General features: G+C 34.9%; 1 protein-coding gene across 1 annotated transcript; it reads left to right on the top strand.

Annotated features, from left to right (window-relative positions):
- The first annotated feature begins 1,078 nt into the window (after window positions 1-1,078).
- CYLC2 (cylicin 2) lies at window positions 1,079-17,953 on the top strand. The gene is made up of 5 exons (XM_073805683.1): window positions 1,079-1,095; window positions 13,152-13,192; window positions 14,752-14,873; window positions 16,329-16,728; window positions 16,897-17,953. The coding sequence occupies exons 1-5, from the start codon at window positions 1,079-1,081 to the stop codon at window positions 17,772-17,774; spliced, it is 1,458 nt and encodes a 485-aa protein (XP_073661784.1). The 3' UTR covers window positions 17,775-17,953.
- The last annotated feature ends 268 nt before the right edge of the window (window positions 17,954-18,221 follow it).

The following is an 18,221-nucleotide window of genomic DNA, read 5'->3' on the forward strand; positions in this document are numbered from 1 at the left end:
GATGGATAAAAAACAAGGTTTTACTGTATAGCACAGGAAACTACATTCAATATTTTGTGATAAACCATAATGGAAAAGAATGTGAAAAAGGATATACATATGTATAACTGAATCACTTTGTTGTATAGCAGAAATTAACACAACATTGTACATCAACTAAACTTCAAGAAAATTTAAAAAAAACAAACAAACTACTCTTTAGGGGAAAAAAACGTCAGTTGAAATTCCCCAAAAGGAGCTAAATAATGGCAACATTTTCAAATATTACTCTAGTAGTATTTTTTTTTTTTTTTTTCGGTACGCGGGCCTCTCCCTGTTGTGGCCTCCCGCTATTGTGGCCTCTCGCGTTGCGGAGCACAGGCTCCAGACGCGCAGGCTCAGCGGCCGTGGCCCACGGGTCCACGGGCCCAGCCGCTCCGCGGCATGTGGGATCTTCCCAGACCGGGGCACGAACCCGTGTCCCCTGCATCGGCAGGCGAACTCTCAATCACTGCGCCACCAGGGAAGCCCCACTAGTAGTATTTTTATTCATCTATTAGTGGGGTGGAGTGGTAGGCAGAATTAAAATTATCTAACTCAGCTCTGTCAGTAAGTTGGTAATTTTAATAATCACCTAGCCTTCTTTAAAACCTTGTATCTATGAGCAGCCCATAAGGTTACAATGGGAAAAGGCAATGTTAAGTTATGCAAATGATTTAACAAAAGATACATGAATGTCAGGGAAGTTAGGATTACAATCAAGCTTAGTAGATAAATGTTTAGATTCATCCTTTTCATCAATAAATTAAAACTATATAAAAAATTGAAACAATCTGTTTATTAAGATGTAAAATCAATTGGTTATTTTGAAACTACCAGTTGTATTTAGTCAGTAATAATGAATGAAAGTAAACACCAATATTAGACTGAATATTAGAGAACATAAAACACAAGTAATAGTGGAAAACACAAGTAATAGTGGCTCTTCCTGTTTTCCCCTTTAACTCTCAGTGGTCTTGGCCTCTTTATGATGTCACCTCTCAACATCACTAATTTGAACTCACAGTGCTTAAGTCCTGGCAAATCATAGGTGGGGGAAATGTCTGTACCAAGATTGTAAGTCCTCTTGTCAAATTTTATGTTTTAAAATAACTGAAATGCTCTAGTTAACTTTACATTTATTCTCTTTAATGTAAAGAGATGTTTGTTATATTATTATTACGTCACCGACAAACAAGAGAGTGTGTGTTTAACAGACACTTATCTTCTCAAGCAATATCATAAGTTGTTCTGATCCAAGACTTAACTATTTCATTCACTTGGGTAAAATATATACATGGCTATGGATAATTCTTTTTCCATGTGATTCTTCCTTTTTTTATCATATTGTATTTTGGATCATATAGAATGAAAGAATTCATGATTGACATTCAGATAACTATCATCTCCTTAGAGGCCATTTGGAAATTTATAAGAACATTTTTTTTGTCACAGTGACTAAGGAGTGCTGCTGAACTTTAGACAGCATGGGTCAAGGGTGTTAAACCTTTGGTAGTAAGTGGGGCAGCCCAACACAAAGAAGAACAACTAAACACTAATTGTATCTTCTTGAGAAATACTGAGTATGCAAAAGTACTTTGCAATGAAAAGCAGACTATGCAGACATGGGAAGTTTGATGATAATAGTGTCCATATTCTTAATTTATCTTGCGTTAAAGTGAGGTAGGAAAATAAAACCTTTCAATTATGTATACCATTTTACTGTGAAGACACGGAACAAAGGCAAAGGCATGTAACTCTGGAAATATAAAGGAAAGTGTAACTGGGTTTTCTTTGGACACTACTGTTAAAGAAAAGATAAAACACAAATCTTGAAAATAAAACAGGCTTCCCTGTGCCTACCTCATTATAATACAATCACTACTTTAAAGGACAATCTTTAGTAAAATGTTTGACTGTATTTGTCCTGATTACTTTAGATGTTGAGTGACTTGCTCACTATTACACAGTAATCTCTGCTTGGGAATACACCATGACAGAATAACATCATATTGTACTTACTTTAAAATGTTTAAGCACAATAAAATATTGATTTCATTACTACTATCATGAGGATTGTGTAGCTTTCAAAGAACTTCACCATAATGGTTAAAAACCTATTTTTGGTTTTATGACTATTTCTTTATGTTGTTTTCTACTGTAATCCCCAAACTCTTGTGCTATTGTAGAATAAAAGTGCGGTTGAATTCATAATCAAATGGCCTCATTGTTAGCCAATGAAGCCCACATAAAAATCCTTAATTATCATATTTCCTTAGGCTCAAGTGGCAACTTCCCATTCTCTTAACAGAGAATTTGAGATGCAGAAAATAATTTTCTGCTTGTCTTTCCTCTGAACTTTTCTAACAATGATAGGAACTTAATATTAGACTTACATTTCTGTGCCATGACTACCAACTTTGTACCTGATAAAGAAAATTCTCCTCTTTGAGCTCAGTACACCCCCTGCCCAATTAATCTTCTTTAATACCTTTGTTCATCCAAATCGCAACAACCCAACTCAAGAGTTTCACCTCTTCTTGCCTTTGTCTTCAATTCAAGTAGTGTCAGTCAACTCAATCCTTCCATTATTAATACTGAATAGGTCTAAGACATCTGAGGGAAGTGCAAGAGGTTTGCCCAAAGATTTGGCATCAGATAGGTATCTAAAAATCTGAACTTTAAAAACTTCCAGCATTAGCTTCCAGATCTCATATCCACTGTACATTTTATCTTTCTCTCCCCTGTGCTGCATTAATAAGTCCTCTCTTACTATCTTGGCCTAGGGTTTCACCTTGATATAAAACGGGGTTTACTAACCTTGGCACTATTGACATTTTAGGGGGGATAACTCTTTATTGGAGTTGAGGACGGGGTGGGGGGCAGGAAGGAATGGGGGTCCTGTGCATTATAAGATGTTTAGTAGCATTTGTGGTTCCCTACGTACTAGATGTCAGTATCAGCAAGTATGTGTGCACACATGCGTACGCACACACACACACACATGCACACAACTGTGACAATCAAAAATATCTCAGACGTTGCACAATATCCCCTGGGGGAGGAGATTCAAAATACACTCAGGTTGAGAAACACTGCTCTAGAAAATGTTAGAAAAAGACAGGAAATCTCAGGATACTACACATAGAGCCATCCCTCAGCAAGAAAATACCCATGTGGCTCTTGACCTTTGCCTTTACATCGAGACCCCTCTAGCAATACAACAATGACTCAGGCCCCAGTCCGTCCCTGGAAAACTTTCTGCTAAGTCCTTTGTGGCCTTATTTACTGTGCATCTGACACAGAATCCCAAAATCCAGAGCCGGTTGTCAGGATATATTGGGATATATATGAAATAGAATACTGCTCAGCCATAAAAAAGAATAAAATTGTGCCATTTGCAACAACATAGATGGACTTGAAGAGTATTATGTTAAGTGAAATAAGTCACACAGAGAAAGATAAACACTGTATGATATCACTTACATATAGAATCTAAAAAATAAAACAAACTAGTGAATATAGCAAAAAAGAAACAGACTAACAGATATAGAGAACAAACTTGTGATTACCAGTGCAGAGAGGGGTACAAACTATTATGTATAAATTAAGCTACAAGGATATATTGTACAACACAGGGAATATAGCCAATATTTTATAATACCTATAAATGGAGCATAACCTTTAAAACTGTGAATTACTATATTGTACACGTGTAACATTACAATGTAATGTACATTACTGTAATCTGTAATATTACATTCCACAAGGCTGACAATGTGTATCTTCTTTACATTAAAAAGCTGACGGACACTGAGACTGATTTTGGAATGTTTAGATATGTGGACCTGAAGCGAAGGCAGATTTGTGGCTTCTGTGTTCCATTTAATCTTAGTTAAGATGAAGTATTAGTTATTGTGTGTGTGTGTATGTGTGTGTGTGTGTGTGTGTGTGTGTGTGTGTGTATTCCAAGACCTTAATTAAAAAACTAGGCATATCACAAAATAACAACCGTTTGACTTAATTGTTGTGTTTCTTCTTCTTTTTAGAGTAAGTAATTAAATTAGACCATCTTCACACTTTTGAGGGACATTTTAAAAAGGATAGAAGTAAATTTATATTCACATAAAAATAGTTTTCAAATAAAAACCAATAAAACATACACTGAGAGATCGTATTTTTTTCATAAGAAACTTCAAGAATTGAATCTGAATGCATCCTGGTCTAGAAAATTTCTTGACTGTCCCAGAGAGGCAAGGCGAGAGATGCTCTCACCAGCAGAACTAGACTTAGGGGAAAGAATGGAAAAATTCTCTCCAGCCCTAAAAGATTAAATTGATTTAACTGCTTATGACATACGTAAATTTATATAGAGAGTGAGAACTATGGTATTTGGATCATTGCTATTTTAGGGGTCCTATAAATTCTTCTCAGTAAAAATAAAACTAAATGTATTGAATTGTCACTAACTCTAACCTAACCAACCTTAAGAAACATAAGAATTTTCAACCACACCATTAAGTTACATTTTGCCAGTTTCCAGTCAGTCCATTCTGCCTCTCCCCCACAAATGGCTGCTAAGTTACCATGGAAAATCTTGCCTATTCTTGAAATTAACACAAATTAAATCATAACTTATATGCTTTTGGGTTTCTGGATTTTTTTCTTTCAGTATAATATATTTTTTTGGATTCATCCATGTTTCCATGTTGCATACATCAGTAATATGTTCCTTTACATGGCTGAGTAGTATTCCATTACATGAATATACCATACTTAGTTTATCCATTCTCCTGTTGATCACTTTAGTTTTGGATTATTATGGGTTACTTTAGTTTTGGGTTATTATGAATAAAGTTGCTATAAACATTTTTCCCAAGTTTTTTGGAGATTTCTCTTGGGTAACCTACTAGTGGAAATGCTGAACCATACACAGAACATGTGTATGTTTAACTTTATTTTTAAAAAATCAAGGGACTTGCCTGATGGTCCAGTGGTTAAAACTTCACCTTCCAATGCCGGGGGTGCGGGTTCGATCCCTGGTCAGGGAGCTAAGATCCCACATGTCTTGCGGCCAAAAAACCAAGGCATAAAACAGAAGTAATGTTGTAACAAATTCAATAAAGACTTTAAAAATGGTCCATATCAAAAAAAAAGTAAAGAAAAAATTAAAAAAAAAAATCAAGTGGTATTCCAAAGTGGTTGTACCATTTGTACATCCACCACTGATGCTGAACATGTCAGATGCTCTATATTGTAGCTGATGACTGGTGTCATTAATCCTTAACTTTAGCTATTCTAGTGGGTTTAAAGGGTTCTTTTACTTCTAATCAGATATATATATGTGTGTGTGTGTGTGTGTATATGTGTGTGTGTGTGTATATATATATTTTTTCCCTTTCATCTTTAATTTCCCTGAGGAATTTGTTTTTCTTTAGTTCTCTTATACAGGTCTCACATATATTTCAATAAAATTATTTTAAAATAATTTTTGTTATTACAAATTATACTATTATATTGTTTTCTTAAATTTATATGCCCAACTTTTCTAGTTATAGAAATATAATTAGTTGATATAATTAGACCTTGTATCATATGATCTTATTATGTTCAAAAAATATCTCTAAATTATTTTTTAGGTGTCATTAGATATTCTACTTACTAAACAATGCCCTCTGTGAATAAAGTCCAATTTTACTTCTTCCTTTCCATTTTAATGCTTTTATTGCCTTATGGAACAATACAGCATCTGGATTACAATGCTGAAGGAAGTGAGCGTCCATGCCTTGTTTATAGTTTATAGAGGAAAGACAGTCAATATTCCACCATTAATTAATTTGATTTTAATAATAACTATTGTCAGGACTCATTTTATCTATTTGAGGAAGATGCCTTCTATTCCTAGTTTTATCAGAGTTTTGCTTTTTTGGTTTTTTTTTTTGCAATATGCGGGCCTCTCACTGTTGTGGCCTCCCCCACCGCGGAGCACAGGCTCTGGACGCGCAGGCTCAGCGGCCATGGCTCACGGGCCCAGCCGCTCCGCGGCATGTGGGATCCTCCCGGACCGGGGCACGAACCCGCGTCCCCTCCATCGGCAGGCGGACACTCAACCACTGTGCCACCAGGGAAGCCCCCAGAGTTTTTAATTATGAATGAATGTTACTCTTTTTCAAAACTACTTCTGCATACTTGAGATAATCAGATGAATTTCTTATATGTTATTTGGAGTGATTACAACGATTAATTCATATTAAACTAACTAGGTTACATTGCAGAGAGTAAACCTCAATGATCATGATATGTTAGCCTTTTTATAGATTGTTCAGCAAGAATAATTAATAAATTGTTAAGGAATTTTTGCATCTATGTTAATGCATGGCATTAGTCTATAATATACATTTCTGGTAATGTCCTTGAGACATTTTGGTGACAGGGTTACTTATATTGATCTCAAAAATGAGTTTAAATATCTTCCTGCTTCCTCTTGTTTCTGAAAAACTTGTGTAGAGTTGTTAGTATTTTCCCTTAAGTTTTTAATTTGATTTATCAATAAAACTCCATGGGCCTGTGCCTTCTTTTCTGGGAAGGTTTTTGATAGTGAATTAAATTTATTTAATAATTATAGGGCTCTTCACATTTTTGTTGTTTCATCTTGTGTCAGTATTGGTAAATAAACTGAGTTTTACAAGGAGCTCATCTATTTCACTTGAGTTGCTCAGTTTATTACAATAAAATTGTTACTGATATTCCTCATTATCCTTTAAAATCTATATAATTACAAAGGCTTCATCTCTCCAGATATTGGTAATTTGTGTGTTCTCTCTGTTTTTCTTCATCAGTTTTTCTAAAAGTTAATAAATTTTTTTGCGATACGCGGGCCTTTCACCGCCGCAGCCTCTCCCGCTGCGGAGCACAGGCTCCGGACGCGCAGGCCCAGCAGCCATGGCCCACGGGCCCAGCTGCTCTGCGGCATGCGGGATCCTCCCAGACCAGGGCACGAACCCGCGTCCCCTGCATCAGCAGGCGGACTCTCAACCACTGCACCACCAGGGAATCCTAAAAGTTAATAAATGTTAATAATCTTTTCAAAAACAAATTTTGGATTTTTATATTTGCTCTAATTTGGTTTTTTAAAATTTTTATTTTATATTGGAGTATAGCTGATTTACAACATTGTGTTAATTTCAGGTGTACAGCAAAGTGATTCAGTTATACATATACATATATCTATTCTTTTTCAAATTCTTATCCCATTTAGGTTATTACAGAATATTGAGCATGGTTCCCTGTGCTACACAGTAGGTCCTTCTTGGTTATCTACTTTTAAATATAGTAGTGTGTATATGTCAATTCCAAACTCCCAATTTATCCATATGTCTCACCTTTCCTTTCTGGTAACCATAAGTTTGTTTACTATGTCTGTGTGTCTGTTTCTGTTTTGTAAATAAGTTCATTTTTTTCATTTTTTTTTTTAGATTCCACATATAAGTGGTATCATATGATATTTGTCTTTTTCTGTCTGATTTACTTCACTTAGTATGATAATCTCCAGGTCCATCCATGTTCCTGCAAATGGCATAATTTTATTCTCTTTAATGGCTGAGTAATATTCCACTGCATATGTGTACCACATCTTCTTATCCATTAATCTGTCAATAGACATTTAGGTTGCTTCCATGTCTTGCCTATTATAAACAGTGCTGCAATGAACACTAGGGTGCATGTATCCTTTTGAACCATGCTTTTCTCCAGATATATGCCCAGGAGTGGGACTCTGGATCATATGGTAGCTCTATTTTTAGTTTTTTCAGGAACCTCCATACTGTTCTCCATAGTGGCTATACCAATTTATATTCCCACTAACATGGTAGGAGGGTTCCCTTTTCTCCACACTCTATCCAGCATTTATTGTTTGTAGACTTTTTGATGATGGCCATTCTGACTGGTGTGAGGTGATATCCCATTGTAGTTTTGATTTGCATTTCTCATTTCTCTACTAATTAGTGATGTTGAGCATATTTTCACGTCCCTCTTGGCCATCTGTATGTCTTCTTCAGAGAAATGTCTATTTAGGTCTTCTGTCCACTTTTTGATTGGGTTGTTTCTTTTTTTTTGATATTGAGCTGCATGTGCTGTTTGTAAATTTTGGAGATTAATCTCTTCTTGGTCACAATGTTTGCAAATATTTCTCCCATTCTGTGGGTTGTCTTTTCTTTTTGCTTATGGTTTGCTTTACTGTGCAAAAGCTTTTGAGTTTAATTAGGTCCCATTTGATTCTTTTTATTTCCATTACTCTAGGAGATGCACTGAAAAAGATATTGCTACCATTTATGTCAAAGAGTGTTTTGCCTATGTTTTCCTTTAAGAGTTTTATAGTATCCAGTCTTACATTTAGGTTTGTAGTCCATTTTGAGTTTGTTCTTGTGTATGGTGTTAGAGAATGTTTTAACTTCATTATTTTACATGTAGCTGTCTAGTTTTCCCAGTACCATTTATTGAAGAGACTGTCTTTTCTCCACTGTATAGTCATGCCCTCCTTTGTCATAGAGTAATTGACCATAGGTGCGTGGGTTTATTTCTGGGCTTTCTATTCTGTTCCATTGATCTGTATTTCTGTTTTTGTGCCAGTACTGTATTGTTTTGATTACCATAGGTTAGTAGTATAGTCTGAAGTCAGGGAGCCTGATTCCTACAGCTATGTTTTTCTTTCTCAAGATTGATTTTGGGACTTCCCTGGCAGTCCAGTGGTTAAGAAAATAATGCACACTTCCAATGCAGGGGGCATGGGTTTGATCCCTGGTGGCGGAACTAAGACCCCACATGCTGTGTGGCGTGGCCAAAAAAAAAAAAAAAAAAAAGATTGACTTGGCTATTCAGGGTCTTTTGTGTCTCCATACAAATTAAAAAATTTTTTGTTCTAGTTCTGTGAAAAATGCCCCTGGTAATTTGATAGGGATTGCAATAAATCTTCAGATTGCCTTGAGCAATATAGTTATTTTGACAATATTGATTATTCCAGTCCAAGAACGTGGAACATCTTTCCATCTGTTTGTGTCATCTTCAGTTTCTTTCAGCAGCAGCTTATAGTTTTCAGAGTGTAGGTCTTTGGCCTCCTTATGTAGGTTTATTCCTAGATATTTTATTCTTTTGATGCTATGGTAAATGGGATTGTTTCTTTAATTTCTCTTTCTGATATTTCATTGTTAGTGTATAGATATGCGACAGATTTCTGTGTATTAATTTTATATCCTGCTACTTTAGCAAATTCATTGATGAGCTCTAGTAGTTTACTGGTAGCATCTTTAGGATTTTCTATGTATAGTACCATGTCATCTGCAAAGAGAGAGAGTTTTACTTCTTTTCCAATTTGGATTCCTTTTATTTCTTTTTTTCCCCTCTGATTCCTGTGGCTATGACTTCCAAATCTATGTTGAGTAAAAATGGTAAGAGTGGACATCCTTGTCCTGTTCCTGATCTTAGAGTAAATGCTTTCAGCTTTCCACTATTGAGTATGATGTTAGCTGTATGTTTGTAATATATAGCCTTTATTATATTGAGGTGTGTTCCCTCATTGCCCACTTTCTGGAAAGTTTTTATCATAAATTGGTGTTGAATTTTGTCAAAAGCTTTTTCTGCATCTATTGAGATGATCATATGGTTTTTATTCTTCAACTTGTTAATGTAGTGTTATCACATTGATTGACTTGAGGATACTGAAAAATCCTTGCATCCCTGGGATAAATCCCACTTGGTAGTGGTGTATGATCCTTTTAATGCATTGTTGGATTCTGTTTGCTAGTATTTTGTTGAGGATTTTTGCATCTATGTTCATCAGTGGATGGCCTGTAATTTTCTTCTCTTTTTTTTTTTTTTTTTTTTTGTGGTATCTTTGTCTGGTTTTGGTATCAGGGCAATGGTGGCTTCACAGAATGAGTTTGAGAGTGCTCCTCCCTCTGCAGTTTTTTGGAAGAGTTGAGAAGGATAGGTTTTAGCTCTTCTCTATATATTTGATAGACTTGCCTGTGAAGCCATCTGGTCCTGTACTTTGTTGAATTTCAATACTTATGATCAGTCTATTCATATTTTCTATTTATTCCTAGTTTAGTCTTGGGAGACTATACCTTTCGAAGAATATGTCCATTTCTTCTAGGTCTTCCATTTTATTGGAATATAGTGGCTGTAGTAATCTCTTACGATACTTTGTATTTCTGTGCTGTCAGTTGTAACTTCCTATTTTTCATTTCTAGATTTATTGACTTGACCCCTCTTTCTTTTTTTCTTAATGAGCTTCACTAAAGGTTTATCAATTTTGTTTATCTTCTCAAAGAACCAGCTTTTAGTTTCATTGATCTTTTCTATTTTCTTCATCTCTATTTCATTTATTTCTGCTCTGATCTTTATGATTTCTTTCCTTCTGCTCATTTTGGGTTTTGTTTGTTCTTCTTTCTCTAGTTGCTTTAGGTGTAAGGTTAGATTGTTTGAGATTTTCCTTGTTTCCTGAGGTAAGATTGTATTGCTATCAACTTCCCTCTTAGAACTTCTTTTGCTGTGTCCCATAGGTTTTGGGTCATTGCGCTATCATTGTCATTTGTCTCTAGGTATTTTTTTTTATTTCCTCTTTCATTTCTTCAATGATCCACATTGTTTAGCCTCCACATATCTGTGTTTTTTACAGGTTTTTTTTTTTTTTTTCTTGTTAGTTGACTTCTAATCTCATAGCCTTGTCGTTGGAAAAGATGCTTGATATGTTTTCAATTTTCTTAAATTTACTGAGGCTCACTTTGGGGCCCAGCATGAGATCAATCCCAGAGAATGTTCCACAGGCATTTGAAAAGAATGTGTATTCTGCTGCTTTTGGATGGAATGCTCTAAAAATATCAATTAAGTGCATCTGGTCTAATGTGTCACTTAAAGCCTGTGTTGCCTTATTGATTTTCTGTCTGGGTGATCTTTCCACTGATAAAAGTGGGGTTATATTTGCTCTAATTTTGTTTTCCCTTTCACTGATTTTTCTTGCTTAAGCTTTATTATTTTCTCCCTTTAACTTTATTATGATATTTTCCTAATTTTAAAGCAGAAATTTACAACATTGATTTTAAACTTTTTTCTAATAAAATGCATTAAAGCTATAAAGTTCTCTCTATGTACTGTCTGCAGTATTCCACAATTTTTGTTATAAATTATTGTCCATTTGCTTCTTTTTCATAAGTGTGAATTGTAAATTGACCGCTGGTTATTTAGAAGATGTTTATGTTTCAAATGTTTATGTACTTTCAATATACTGTTGACCCATGAATAACATGGGCTGTAGGGGAGCCAATTCCCACAAAGTCAAAAATCCACACAGAACTTAATAGTTGGCCCTCCAAATCTGCGGTATTACATTCAGGAATTCAACCAACCACAGATCTTGTAGTATGGTAGTATTACTGAAAAATATCCACATATAAGTGGACCCATGAAGTTCAAACCCTTGCTGTTCAAGGGTCAACTGTAATTTTGTTATTGATTTTTAATTGAATTGCTTTATGATCAAAGAATATTCCTCAGAGCTTACACAGAACTTAATGGACCATGCCTATGTACCACTTTTTAAATCTCAAATTTAATAATATTGTTTCATGACATAGTTCCTCTTTCAGAGCATTTAGAAAAGAGAAGTTCATAATCATGGTTGAAAATCAAAATTTCTTAAGCAGTATATAAATGTAGATTGGCTAGGTTTAAACCTAGAGATATAGTAGGGTGAGTAATTTTAATACACGCCCTCAGTTAAGAAATCACTAGACCAGGTAACTTATTAGTCAACACATCCTGAATTTTATTCAATTAATTCATTCAAAATTTTGTAGAGTGGCAAAAATGTGCCAGGTTTTTTACTGGGAACAAAAATTTTAATGAAGGTACCAAGATATTTTTGTACTGCACTTTATTCTTAATATTTATATAATGTTAAAATAAGGAAATCACTCTATGAGCATGTGTGTTTTTATGTGTGTGTGTATGCGTGTGTGTGTAAGCCCCAAACTCACTCATGATCAACAATGACATTATTTCTGTAATATAATGGGATGATGTATAATAATATTTAACAGATCTTAATATGTGCCTCCATTACAAATAAATAAGAATTAGATATAAAACTCCCCTTTGTGAGAATAAACATGCTCATATAGTACTAAGACAAATGGAAATTTGTAAATAGAAACTACTTTGCAACATAGTTTTATTTCTCATATTTTCCTAGAGAAGAAAAAAAGTCAAAATCCATATCAATGCTTGTGATATACACTGACACACACACACACACACACACACACACACACACACACACACATGCACACATTCACAGACAGACATGCATGCCATTGAGTGATTTGGATTTGGTTAAATTCTGAGATTATTTTGAGGATCTGATCTCACCTAGGCATAGTGTTTTTAAGATGATGTCTTATAATTCTTACAATGTCTTACAGTTCAATTGTAAGAGAATTTGGAGCATAAAGTGGGGAAAAATTCAATCGTGGTGTCATTAAAAAGCCCATAAATGTCCATATTTCAGATATGCATTTTGGTGACTTTCTTTTTTTTTTTTTTTAATTTCATTTATTTATTTATTTTTGGCTGTGCTGGGTCTTCTTTTCTGTGCATGGGCTTTCTCCAGTTGCAGTGAGCAACTGCAGGGGGCCACTCTTCATCGCGGTGCGCGGGCCTCTCACTGTCGCGGCTTCTCTTGTTGCGGAGCACAAGCTCCAGACACGCAGGCTCAGTAGTTGTGGCTTACGGGCCTAGTCGCTCCGCGGCATGTGGGATCTTCCCAGACCAGGGCTCGAACCCGTGTCCCCTGCATTGGCAGGCAGACTGTCAACCACTGCGCCACCAGGGAAGTCCTGGTGACTTTTTTTAAAAATGTTTTTATCCATCTTGTTTTAGTTATGTTGAAGTTTGTGTTAAAAACACATATTTGGTCATTTCTATTTTTCTAGGATGAAGTAATCTTACATAATAATAGAGATCTAAGAATGTAAAATATTTCTCTAGTTGGTCATGGCAAGTGTTTATGTACAGTAATGATCGTTAAATAGAGTGATTTTGTATAAATTAATTAAAACTTTCCCCTCTTATTTTAATAGCCAAAAAATAAACTTCGGGACATGTGATAATTACATCCCAGGTAAGAAAGTTCAATTTTTTAAAACAGGTATGATTAATTTTAGGGATAAGTAATAAACAACAGCTGTCATGGAGTATTACTAAAAATCAGCTTTTAATTTTCCTAAGCACCTTTCTCATGGGCTCAGTGAATACCTTCTAAAGATATTTTGTCTTACTATCCACAGAAGATTAAGTGAATATGTTCAGCAACATAAAGGTGGACATATTTACAGGTTAGAATTCAAACAGTTAGATAATCTTACAGTTGAAAGGCAGTGTAAAAAAATGGATAAATAACTTCTTACCTGTGTCAGGAACGTCTTCTGCTACATTGCTGATATTCTATATCGGACATATAATTGGCAAAAAAATTCATTACTTGACAAGGCCAGTCAATCTGATGGTGAAGGACTTCTTATATCAAGTAATCAATTTTCTCTCATATATTAAACTTAAATATATCTTTCATTCTGCATATTTTCTCATTGATCCTGATTCTATCTTTAGGAGACTCACAGGACAAGTCTATTTTCTCTTATATACAGCATTTTTGTACATACTTAAATAGATGAGGATATCTCTCTCACAGGTCTTATTGGTAACCTAAATATTTTTAACCATTTATATTATAGTTTCTATGTAACTCGACTCTCACAATCACAATTCTGTAGGTACTCTTTATTTATCGATTTTCTTCATTAGTATGCCACCGATGACAATGCGGTTCTGGGGTGTATGACATTTACTCTTGTAGCTTAGAATATGGTTACTAACTAAGGGGATCTTAAGTGTTAGCCTTTATATTCAGTCATATATTTACTGAATATTTTAAATAGGAACTGTGCTAAGTACTTTGGGAGTTACAAAAGTAGCTACCATAATTTCTGTTCTCAGTAGAATTGTATTCTAGCCAAAAGAGTATAAAGGAAAAATCTAGATTGGAAGAGATAGAAAGATTAAAAGGAAACAGTAAAACTGTTTTTTTTCCATTTATATTACAGACTATATTAGTTTCACAATGACTATATAATTAACTACAAAACTAGTTAAGGGCTTCCCTGGTGGCGCAGTGGTTGAGAGTCCGCCTGTTGATGCAGGGGACACGGGTTCGTGCCCCGGTCTGGGAAGATCCCACATGCCGCGGAGCGGCTGGGCCCGTAAGCCATGGCCGCTGAGCCTGCGCGACCGGAGCCTATGCTCCGCAACAGGAAAGGCCACAACAGTGAGAGGCCCGCGTACAGAAAAAAAAAAAAAAAAAAAAAAAAAAAAACCTAGTTAAAATTTTAAAAAATAAAATTTTATTTTCTCATATTAATAGTACAGAATTTCAAACATTACCAAATACATGAAGCCATAATTTGAATCATTTATTTATTAATTTACATATGATTACTTACTGCCATTTTATTTATTTATTTTTTATTTTTTCTAAACCAAACCAAATTTATTTATGAATTATTAACCTCTTGACAGTACTTGGGCAATGGGAAAGAATGGGCAAGAGAAACTTACTGCCATTTTAGGTCTGATAAAATTCTATTTATTCTGAAGTGTATGCTTAATGTTTTCTTATTTTAGTCAGTGAATTAAGTAAAAAATCATGGAATCAGCAACATTTTGCCCTGGTATTTCCCAAACCACCACGGCCAGGAACAAGAAGGAGATCAAAACCTTCCCAACTACAAGAGAAAACAGTTCCTGTGAGTTTTGAAAAGATCACATACTTTTACTGGTAATAATCTTGTGAAATCATGTATAGCTATATATGTTACAGATCATCATTGACCAATGGGATTTCTGTGATGATGGAAGTATTTTATATCTTTGCATTCCAATTCCAATATGGCTACTGAACACTTGAAATGAGGCTACTGCAACTGAGCAGTTGAATTTTACATTCAATTTGATTCAGTTCACACATGTGGCCTTTAAATGTCATATTATACAGCACAGTTGAAGGTAATTCAATTCTACTACTTGGAGAAAGTAGATATATTTAATTTGCATTTCAGTATATAAAAATTACTCCCTTATTTCATATTAAATATTTGCTCAGCAATCCCACATTATAGAAAATATGTATCCAAGAAGCACAGAAATCTGGAGATCCTAAGGCTACAGTTAGTATGAACATTCAGAAAATATTCCCCAGTTGGAGAAACACCCTCATGAGAATCATGGAGTTACATTATAAACTAAGGAAGTTTCAATGCTTTCTCATTTCCTATAATATAGAATTCCAGATTTTGAGTATTAGAAGATTAATATTTCCCAATGTTTCTGGAATCATCAAGGAATATGAAAATGTTCCAAGAAAAGTTTTCACAAAATAACATATCATGAACTCTTGTTTATTTTAGGGAATATATTTAATCAGTAGTAACCTAGGTTTCTTCTGTTTTCTCATCCTTTTTTCATTTTCCTTTCTTTATTAAATTTATTTTTACAGCCATTAACATTCTTTCCAAAATTTGCTATTTTTGCAATTAAGCTTTTAAAAATATTTGATTAGGAGTTGAAAACAGAATGTACCATTCTGCTCAAACTAATGTATACTGAATGTTATAGTTTTCATTACTGCAGTTTCCTATCTGATACTCAAATTATATCTTGTCAGGCAGAGGAGTATTAGGCTTTTACTTTTAACCACAGGTAGCATTCTAAATTCCAGAGACTCTGAATATGACAATAGAGACCAGGATATGCCTGAACATGAAACTCTTAGATATTAGAGAATAATTAGTTTCTGAGTTAGCACAGAAATGGAAGGTGGGGAAGACATTCCAAGAAATCTCAAGAACACAGAGTAAAAAAACAAAAACAAAAACAAAACCTAAATCTCTCATGATTGTGAAGAGAGGTTCTGATTTGTCATTAGTCAGTGAAGTTCTGTGAGAATTTTAACATAAAATCTTGAGGGAATTATGAAGATCCTCTAAATTAAAATTAGGCCTTAAATGAGGCATGCTGTCCTTTAATACAAAAAAGGAACAAAGTTGAAAAAGCATAATAAACTATGCAATCTACCATTTACCCACTATTTATCAAAATCTAAAATCTTTTCATGGTTCAAGTTAAATGTATTCAATATCTGGTAATAAAGGCTGTGTAACTCACACACAAGTTGTTCATTATTATTCTAACCAATATTTCAGAGATATGATGAAGACAAATTAAGGGGAGCTCATAAACCACCATTATGGATGCACCATTCTTTAATGAGAATTTCTGAGAGACCATCTGTTTATTTAGCTGCTAGGAGGCAGCCTCTACAGAAACCAGCTCGACACTCCAGGGAGGATGCTAAAGATGCAGCAAAACCTTTATCTCCATCAATAATTAAGAAAAGTAAGGAAGACAAGAAGGACAAATCAGATGCAGAAGCAGAGTCCACAGTTTCAGAGGAAAAACTTAGGAAAGGTTCAGAGAAAGAACCAGGAGCTAAAGAAGAGAAAGCAGATGCAAAGAAAGATGTCAAAATAGAGAAAAAAGGTTCAGAGAAGGGCAAGGAGTCAGTTACAGAATCTGAAGATGAAAAAGCAGGTGCAATAAAAGGTTCTGAAAAATACAAGATAGGTTCAAAGAAGGACAACGACTCAGCTACAGAATCAGAAGGTGAAAAAGGAGATGCAAAGCAAGACTCTGAAAAAAATAAGAAAGGGTCAAAGAAGGGCAAGGAGTCTGATACAGAAACAGAAGGTGAAAAGGGAGATGCAAAGAAAGATTCAAAGAAAGATAAGAAAGGTTCAAAGAAGGGCAGGGAGTCTGATACAGAATTAGAAGGTGAAAAGGGAGATGCAAAGAAAGATTCAAAGAAAGATAAGAAAGGGTCAAAGAAGGGCAAGGAGTCTGATACAGAAACAGAAGGTGAAAAGGGAGATGCAAAGAAAGATTCAAAGAAAGATAAGAAAGGGTCAAAGAAGGGCAAGGAGTCTGATACAGAAACAGAAGGTGAAAAGGGAGATGCAAAGAAAGATTCAAAGAAAGATAAGAAAGGTTCAAAGAAGGGCAGGGAGTCTGATACAGAAACAGAAGGTGAAAAGGGAGATGCAAAGAAAGATTCAAAGAAAGATAAGAAAGGTTCAAAGAAGGGCAGGGAGTCTGCTACAGAATTAGAAGGTGAAAAAGGAGATGCAAAGAAAGATTCCAAAAAAGATAAGAAAGGTTCAAAGAAGGGCAAGGAGTCTGATACAGAAACAGAAAGTGAAAAGGGAGATGCAAAGAAAGATTCAAAGAAAGATAAGAAAGGTTCAAAGAAGGGCAGGGAGTCTGCTACAGAATTAGAAGGTGAAAAAGGGGATGCAAAGAAAGATTCCAAAAAAGATAAGAAAGGTTCAAAGAAGGGCAAGGAGTCCATTACAGAATCAGAAGGTGAAAAGAAAGATGGAAAGAAGGATAAGAAAGGGAGCAAGGATTCAAAGAAACCTGGCGAGAAAGGAGATGAATCAAAGGACAAGAAAGATTCAAAGAAGAAGGAGAGTAAAAAAGATAAGAAAGATGAAAAGCCCGGTGAGGCAGATAGTGAGTCAAAAGATGCTGCCAAGAAAGAAAAGAAAGATGCCAAGAAGGATGCAAAGAAAGATGCCAAGAAGGGCAAGTAGGCCTTGGATGGTAATTCAAAAGAGTATTTGATGGAACAATTTTAGTAGTCTGAAACTGAATATATGAAAAGGGGGATTCAAAGAATTAATGGAATAAGTTTTTAAATGGGGGAAAGAAGAACACAAAGATGGGCTCAGAAAACCTTCATGAAAAATATAAGAAAGACGTTAAAAGGACTTGGAGGATACTTATGCTAAATTTGGGGATATGAAGAATTCAATGAAAGATCCCTAGAAAGATTCATAAAGAATATTCAGAAGTTAATGATGTTGAATCTGTGGATACAAAGAAGAAAAAAATCAACAAAGGCGTCAACAAAATTCAAGGATGCAGATATTGAAACCATAGATTTAAACAACCTGAAATTGCACCCACAGATTTAAATAAAGAACCACAGGAGTCATGAGAGGAAGTCAAACAAATTTCATAAAGTCTACTTTCAAATA

Source organism: Tursiops truncatus, chromosome 6 (genome assembly GCF_011762595.2).
Source record: "Tursiops truncatus isolate mTurTru1 chromosome 6, mTurTru1.mat.Y, whole genome shotgun sequence".
Taxonomy (NCBI): domain Eukaryota; kingdom Metazoa; phylum Chordata; class Mammalia; order Artiodactyla; family Delphinidae; genus Tursiops; species Tursiops truncatus.